Source organism: Nestor notabilis, unplaced genomic scaffold, assembly GCF_000696875.1.
Source record: "Nestor notabilis isolate BGI_N333 unplaced genomic scaffold, ASM69687v1 scaffold30251, whole genome shotgun sequence".
NCBI lineage: Eukaryota > Metazoa > Chordata > Aves > Psittaciformes > Psittacidae > Nestor > Nestor notabilis.
In genome coordinates this window covers 27,149-35,692 of record NW_009916520.1, presented here as the reverse complement: position 1 = coordinate 35,692, position 8,544 = coordinate 27,149, and the positions used below count along the sequence as shown (strand labels likewise).

General features: G+C 42.9%; 1 protein-coding gene across 1 annotated transcript in view; it reads right to left on the bottom strand.

The window, feature by feature from the left end:
• Positions 1 to 1,768: 1,768 nt before the first annotated feature.
• The window catches only part of LRRC56 (leucine rich repeat containing 56), a gene marked incomplete at its 5' end in the record, with an annotated part of 15,741 nt that continues 8,965 nt past the window's right edge, over positions 1,769 to 8,544 (bottom strand). Inside the window, 5 exons of the mRNA XM_010024628.1 lie at positions 1,769 to 1,958; positions 2,713 to 3,076; positions 5,672 to 5,865; positions 6,620 to 6,750; positions 7,934 to 7,998. Coding sequence (XP_010022930.1) covers positions 1,769 to 1,958; positions 2,713 to 3,076; positions 5,672 to 5,865; positions 6,620 to 6,750; positions 7,934 to 7,998 — 944 coding nt within the window. The remainder of the gene's footprint in view (positions 1,959 to 2,712; positions 3,077 to 5,671; positions 5,866 to 6,619; positions 6,751 to 7,933; positions 7,999 to 8,544) is intronic.

The following is an 8,544-nucleotide window of genomic DNA, read 5'->3' as shown; positions in this document are numbered from 1 at the left end:
TGCCCGTTTCCTCTCACAAAAAAATCACTTATGCCTTCTTTTTTCCTCTCCACCCTTTTGAAACGAAAGATGCAAATTGAGAAGCCAGCTCTGAATATTTGGAGAAGACAGCCCTACCCCTCACCCACTGATTTGACTCTGGCTATAGAGAAGGGCCTGATTGTCACCAGTGCTGATGGCCAGTGAGGCTTGCAGACCTCAAGCAGGCGGGGAGAGCACAGAGCATTTCTGGTAACTATGCTGCCATTTCCCTCTTTCTTTCACAAGGTCAGATTTTTGTGTTTTGGTGGTGGTTACAGTCAGAGACACTGGCAAAAAGTGAATTTTAGGAACCTGTTTAAGAACACAGACACTGGTGTTGGGTGACATCTGATGGTAAATCCTGCCTGCACCCATAGTATTGCACAGAATCACACACCTCATAGGTTTTAATGATTTTTGATGGATGATTTCCTCCAGGACCTGACAAAACTGGACAAATTAGCTTAAAGCTCCAGGGTCTTTTGAAGGAAAAAGTGGTACAAGTATAAGCATGATGAGACAAAGTTTTGGGGTTTTCTCTTGTTCTGCTCCTCTATGATAAGCTCACCAGCAGAAAGAAGACATAAACCAATTCATTAACCTATCATGTAATTACTGTTTATCAACTGATTTAAAAATATATATCTAACATAGTAATTTAAACTGGAAAAAAATGTGATGATGCATGGTTTGAGACTGCAACATCAATGAAGTTTTAAGGCACAGTCATTTGGATCAGCATCTCAGTCTGCAGTCACTAAAACCAATGTTTTGAATCTCACCCAAACATAAAACAAATGCCCTATTGAAAAAAAGAGAAAGGATTATTCCCTTTCTTCCCTGCCTTGTCTTTGCTGCAGCATTACTTAAAATTATTCAGTCACATGAAATTAGAAAGTCTATTTGGTCTAGAAAGCTAGAGATGGGATGCCTGACTCAAAAGGCACATGCAGAGGATGCTCTTGACACTTGCTTACATGCTAATGACATTCCGGTATGCATCTATCCATAGGAAGCAAGATAAATCCTTCCAGGTAGCTATGGAGCAAACAAACATATTAATATTGAAAGCCACCTGGTCAGCATTATCTCCCATAGCAATGTAGGCAACAAGATCCTCAGATTCCTGTGAATGGGTGAGCTCCTGTGGGGGCATAACCTCTGAAAACACCCAGCCTTCCCGGGCTCTTCCTCAGGCCACGCACCCTCCCCTTACAACCTGCTCCAGACATCGCTTCCTCTCAAGCCTTTGACTTCGTACATTATATGTTAAACATCCAGGGATGCATAAGATACATTGTGGGATGCTGCTAGATCAAAGGGATAGGAGCGAGAGGGAATGCTCTGTGTCCCTCATCTCCTCCAGCCCACGCTACACCACAAACTGAAAGCTCCATGCTCTGCTTGGTTCAGTGTCCCTGCCTGACTCACAGAGCAGAGCATAGTGTGGATGAGAGGAAATACACTAGGACTTGTTCTGCTTTAGTGCATGAAGGCTGCAAAAATAACCATGGTTGTCTATAATAAGAGGTTGATTAGCTCTTCTGTTGATCAGCGGGTGCTCTTTAAAGAAAGCAGTTCTGGACCAGCTGTAGCCTTAATTGAGGCAAATCATGTCGTTTGTTTGAACTGCTCTACTTGCACAGCTCTGCATTTAGCTTGCAGAAGAAGCTGAAAGAAGATAGCATCAATCTTTCAAGACTGTGCTGTGTACGTGGATCCTCACATGCTGCCACCTAGGTATCTTCTAGGACTGGGGACTTCTCTTCTGAGACGTTGAGGAAGTGGGTCTGTGTGGCAATGGCTGCAGCATGGCCCTGGCAGTCAGGGGCCAAGCAGTGTTCATCAGTCCAGACCTCTGTGAGGCTTTTGTGGATGAGCAGGCAGCTGGCTGGTGGTGGTTGATCTCTCCAGGAGGGCTCTCATCCACAATGGGCCTGGGAGAAAAGAGAGAAACACTATGGTGAAATTGCACTCAGGGTCTGTATATCTGCATCCTCCCCACCAGCTCTGCTGTCTCTCGCTCTGAAAACTCAACTGAAAGCTGCCAGGCTTGGGATAGCAGAAGACACACCAGCTTCCCACACAAGGCATGTACTCTCTGCCTATACTGCTCTGTAATGTCTATGTTAAAATCAAAGTGTCATTCACAACTCCTCAGTTTTATTTCTTCAAAGAAGCAACCAGATGCTAATCTTACAGTAAGCAGGTTCATAAATAACTACGTTTTGGTGAATGTAATGCTTCTCCAATGCCCAGTTTATTTTACAAAGCTCATTCTAACATGAATGAATGTAAGTTTTAAGAAAGGAAAAAAAAAAAGAAGTGTGATGTCAGGAACTTGTCCTGGGGTTTAGCCAAGGAGAGTCTTGAACAAGTGCCACTATAAGAGCTCTGCAACAGACATGGGCATCAGCCCATGAGAATGGAGCAGTAAGAACACAAGAAAATTCTGGACTATTATTTAAGAAAATACAAAATTTCCAATGTTTAAGCTATAAGGAACATGAGAAAATGTTTAGTTTAGCACTAGATGCACAAAGGTAAATGTCAGCACAAATAAAAAGAGGGCTTTTTACAGAACAGACAGGAGACTCCAGAGACAACACAGAAGTTTGCTTTTTCCTGCTGTGAAGTCCCTTCTGTTTTCCCCAGACACACTGCAGGCACTGCTGCTGGCAGTGTGCATACCTGATGCTTGTTGATCCAACAACTGTTGGTACTGTAATAGGCCTTTGCTGGCCAGCGCTCCCAGCAGGCTGGTGCTGCCCTCGAGATCCAGAGGCAGCCGGCGTGCTGTGCTGGCTCAGAAGAGCAAATTTCTTGCCCAGAAGCTGGGCTGAAGTTTCTTGACGAGCCCTTGGCTGGCATTGCTGTATCCACTGCCTGTCCTCTTGGCTGGGTATTTTTAGGCATCTTATCCTGTGGTTCCTTTTTTTCCAGGGTCTTGCTGCGACACCTGTTACAGATGCAGGTGAAGGGGTTTTTGGAGGGGATGGAATTAGGCAGTGGTTTGGGTTGGAGAACATTGCACCTTCCTGAGCCTGTGACGAACCTGAAACAGGGAGGGAAGCACAGCGATTTACCAGTTCATCTTATTCCTAAATGACTGACCTGGTGAGCAAAAGGTATCAGAGAATGCTGTGTGATGGAGATGGGTGGGCAGATGTATCCCTAGCCTTGTTGAATTGCTTCCTCTGATAGCCAGAGGTTTGGGTTATTTGGCAGCCTCCCTGCCAGTACTGCTGGTGACATGCCAAGCACTGGAACTGCTCATGAGCCACACACAGCTCAAGTGGAACACACCAGCTCACCCATCCTCCTATTCTCAGGCAGGATCATATGTGCATCATTCCTGGCCAGCATTTGCGCTGAGTTGTTTTAAATACCTGAGGACCTCATGCAATGATCTGAAATTCAAGGCACAGGAATAATTGCAGATGTGTGGATTCACTTTTTTTTTAATCAGAGGCAGAGGTGTAAGAATAAGATCTTGAGATTAGCCTTAAAATCATGGAAAGTGCCTGACTGCTGGGGAAAATATTGTCCTTCATGCAGGGCTACTGTCTGGCCGTTCATATTTTAGCCCATGTAATCTCAGGTGCAACATATAGAGAAGAAAAGTCTTGTTGCTGACTTATGAATATAATATGCATGTATGCATGCTTAAAACCATGCTATATATAGCAGGGGTCCAATTGCTCTTGTCTATTAAGAGAACTGACTGTACCTAAGTGCCTGATGTGCAGGGTCCAGGGTGGGAACACAATCTAAAGAATGTGCCACCAAACCCCAGGCCCAGAAAGTTCAGCTTCGTAACTCCTAATTGATGGGGATGTATTCTACTGCTTAGGTAACCACTTAAAGCTGATACAAAATTTTCACTGAACAATTTCCATAATACTATATACTTTAAAAATGTGTAAATTTCATAGGGGTTTCTATTTGCTTTTAAGTAAATACACTCTGAAAGACTGGTATGCCTGACTCAAGAGCCCGAAATAACACTCAACAACTTCCAAAGACTGCAGATTATATGGATCTGTTGCTGCAACTACTTTTAAATAGAATGGGTTAGCTCAAATGACTTGTCCTTTCCTGGTCAGAAGGACCGTTTTCAGCAACAAGTTCTTCTGTGAGAAAATCACATTGGGTAGAACACACTTCTGAAGCTAAGTGTTGAGGCATTTAAATACCTCTCCAAATCTTGACACAGTCTCAAGTCACAGAGGTCAAGTATATTTTTAATTGCCTTGCTGAATAAAATCTATCAGTTGCTAAAGTTTTATCAGGTATTTGCTCTGCGAAACATACATGTTTATTAGTGACAGTGGGCAAACGCTACTGTGCTCGTGATTATTTGAATCTTGCTTATTATGGCCAGCTGCTTGTAATTTGGGATCTGGGTCATCTGCACACACCCCCATCCCCTATGTAACACTAGATTTCAAACCACTCCATCAATCTTGTAACCAAATGCTGGCAGATTTGGTTAAAAGTGGGGCAGATTTATGCCCAACCATTCACTTTCATAGTCCTATAAGGCATGACACTGGTGCACTGTGAGATATCTGGGACATTGTCTACTCAATCTACAAAGATGATGAGATCATAATAAATCATACTCAATTTATGGAAATCATATTAAATCTAAAAAAGATCAGATTAAACCTAAAGACACCACAAGATCATAATGTAAGACCTTTGTGGTTACTGGACAATTGGCCATTTCTTTAGATTTTTCCAAACAGTTTCTGTTCTTATTAAAGAGCTATTGCTTATATTACTGTTAGTACACAGAGGCTTTGAACAGTTTAATTATACTTCTGATTTTTCCAAAATATTTTTGTTTTAATTTTAATAGATCAATTTTTCCCTTGAAAGAAACATAAAGCAAAAACTCACATGCCAGTATTTATTGAGACCCCCCCAAAAGTTATCATTAACCATAGTAATAGATTAAAGTTGTACTTTTGTAAGGCCCTCTACTCGATATGTATTTGGAATAACCATTATTAATTTTTCTAATATTCTTAAATACAATATTCAGTAAGTGGTGAAGAGCAGGAATTCTGCTTTCATTCATGTAAATGCAACTCTGGAGAGGCCTTTGGCTTTGTTCTTGATGCGTAGAGGAACAGATTTCATTTTTATACTGTTTATTGAATGCATCTCTTTGGTTGCATATCTTTCCAGAATTCCCAGTTGACCAGTTAAACCTTAACCATAAGCCTAGACAATATTTCCACCAGTGCCAACTGGGTTAAAATATAGCTCAGTTGGAACACCAGTGTTTTAGGCTTACTTGTCACTGACATAAGTTAATGATACAAGGTAGAAGACAGAGGCATGTCCTTCCTCTAGACTCAATGCTAAGCAGGTTTAAGATCAGCTTTGTTCCTCTTGATTCTACAGATCCATGCTGATGAATCAACTGATAGTCAACACAGCTGGCCACCATATCCTGCTTAAAAACTAGAATGGTTTACTTAGGGTCTGGCTCTCCAATTATATTTCCAAATTGCTGCTCTAGCGCACAGAAGCCAGATCTCTTAAAACACTGCAGTTACTTACACACCTATCTACAAATGGTTAGTGCCATGTATCACTACCTGGTGCTAATCCTTTCCCAGATGTTTAGGTCCAGTACCTGCGGAAGACTGGGAGAGGCAGGAGTGGCAAGAAGAATCAAGTGAAATCCTTCCAATGAGGTCCTTATCAGAGGTCTCACTCAATGCACCTTCACAGCTGTCAGCCAGGCTGCAGTCTTCACCCTCTTCCTCATCACTAAGAGTTATCTTCAGTGGTTGGGTAACTTTTTCTTGCTGTCCTCTTTGTAGGCGCCTGGACAGTATCAAATATCACACACTTAGTTAGCCTTTTAGTTGTGAATATGCAGCCAGCAATGTGCAGCTTGGCATAGCCACACAGGCAAACACCCGGGCAGTGGATTTAGTCACCCACTGTGATTTCCTACTTTCCCAGAGATATGGAAAATCATTCTAAAATGATCAGCCATCTAAGCTTCTTGCATCTGACGATCTGAAAGTGTCCTAAAGCTAAGCAAGTGAAATGGGGCAGATTTAAAATACAACATAGTGAAGCAAGCTCAGAGAAATAAAGCTGTTTTTCCTTCCAAAACAACCATTACTTGTCTATGAGATGGGAGAATCTCAGCCGGGTATTATTTTCCTTTCAACTTTTCATTTGGTTAGGCCAATGCGATGTTTGGAGAAAACCTCATCCACTTTCACTTCTTTTACTGTTGGAAGGCAGGCACTGTCAGGGCCAACAATGCTTTATTAGTTGTGAAAAGTCATTTCCTTGCTCTCACTAAGCAAGTGAGCCCACCCTGACTATGCAGGTCTTAAGCCTGCTCTAGAGAGAAGTCAGAGGTTTCTTCTCCCTTGCCCATCCTGCAGATGCTCCAGTGGGGAGGACTGACAGAAGGGTTGCCACCGCAGGGACAGGAAGGCAGGAGGCCAAGACTATCCCTTGAAACCGCCACCAGGTGGCCAAGGAGTTTATTTTATTGTTATAGCAGAAAATGAATGCCCACTTTATTGCACGACAAGATTTCTCCTGCAGCCTCACCCACCTCTTTTGCTGTTCTCTCTTGGTGCTCAGTTCAGAGAACACATCTTCCTGTTGCAGACTTCCTCCTCCTGCAGAGCTGTAAAGGTTTTCTGTCCTCAGACCACACAGTTTCAAAGGGCTCACTGCAGGTGGCTGGAAAATGACAGAAATTATTTTGATAACCTCAGGAGCTCTCTCCAGCTCTGCTTCTAGATTGTGGATTTTAGAAGGCATAAAAGTCTGCTGTTACTCCTGAATCTTCAGATCACACCTCATTATTTTCTTGCTCTTCAGTTTTAAGAAGTCCCATACCCCAGTTGTGTGCACCATTACAGCTTGAGGAACCCAGGGTGGAAGTAACACAGATGTCGATTTATTTCTCACTGGTGTATAAGCCTGTAGTATCTATGACAATAAGCATATTAAGACCAGTACCACAGAAACTGCATCATTCAGCATGTGACTGGAGTCCCCTTCCATATTACTCTATGATTTGAGTAATTCACTCAAATCACAGAATCATAGAATGGTTTGGGTTAGAAGGGACCTTAAAGATCATCTAGTTCCAGTGTTCAAATTTGTTTCAGAAAAGCTTCCAGTGCTTGTGCAGTGGCAGCAGAGAGACAAGGGTGGGACACATTTTTTCCAGTGGTTCTGCAACATCTGTTGTCAGCATTAAGTGAGGCTACTGACAGTGCAGTGATGCAAGTGTCCTGTGTTTCCCTGGTTTAGTACAGCCTGTGTAAACATGCACATGTGCATTTGTGCCATGTTGAACCTCAGGGCCCACAGAAGCTAACCATGATGACCCATACTGCACCCCTTTACACACACGGGCATCCTCTCGCTAAGTTACTGCTGAAATGAGCAGGCTGACCCTCAGGGCTGAGGTACCACCCCACTGCCAAGAGGAACAAACTTTCTTTGTTTAGTCAATAGGAATGACTTTGCAGCAATTTAACTATTTACACCAACATAAAAAAAAAACACTGCTGAAAAAAATCTTTTGCTTAATAGCTGCTGTAGAAATACTGTCAAATTTTGCAATCCTGTCATGTGCTCTGCTTAGCCAGGACAACAGGAAATGCACTGCCAGCAGCTGATACCTGATTTTCACATGTTCCTTTAAGGCTGATGGTTAGTTGCTGCTAGCACATGGGAGCATTTGTAACCTCAGGGCAAGAGACTCTCTGACCTCCTCAAGGCCAATTGCATCTTGGGGGGCTTTCGTGCTACAGAAGAGAGTAAGCTGCCACAGGCCACAGTGGGAGTTCAGTTTATCCCAGGATCCTGGGTGTTACCAGGCAGGAATATGACATATACAAGAAAAACATACACCTAGCTTTTGCCTCCTTGCGCAAGGAGCCTTGGTGTGGTTCCCACATGTAACTTGACTGAGCCCTAAGAAAAAAGGAAAAAGAAAACATTTTATTCCAGCATTTAACAAATAGTGTTGTCTTTGACATCAGTCAATATCATTTCCATAGACAGGAAGATGTAATATTTCATGGCATAGGTTCACAGTGCGAGCTGGTGTGGCCTGACACCACTGCTAAGAGGCATTTCTCTGCTTCTACAAGAATCTGTTTATTTCTGCTTCTGCCCTGCCTCCTCCACTGTGCTGCTGCAAACATTTGTGTGCCCACATGGTGAGTCAGATCAGGGAACAGATTCAGATTAAAACTAAATATGTTTTTTGTGGGGTGTGTTTGTTTTGCTGGGTTAATTTTCATCTGGATCTCGATCAGAATCAGGTTCCCCATGTGGCTATGCAGATGATCTTGCCAAAAAGGGCACAAGGCAGCAAAGGGGCAGGAAGAAGCAGTGAACATCGGGTGAAACCATCTCTGTCAGTAGTGCCAGCTACCTGGAAGTGCATGTAAAATTATCATAGAATAATAGAATGGTTTGGGTTGGAAGGGACCTTAAAGATCATCTTGTTCCAAC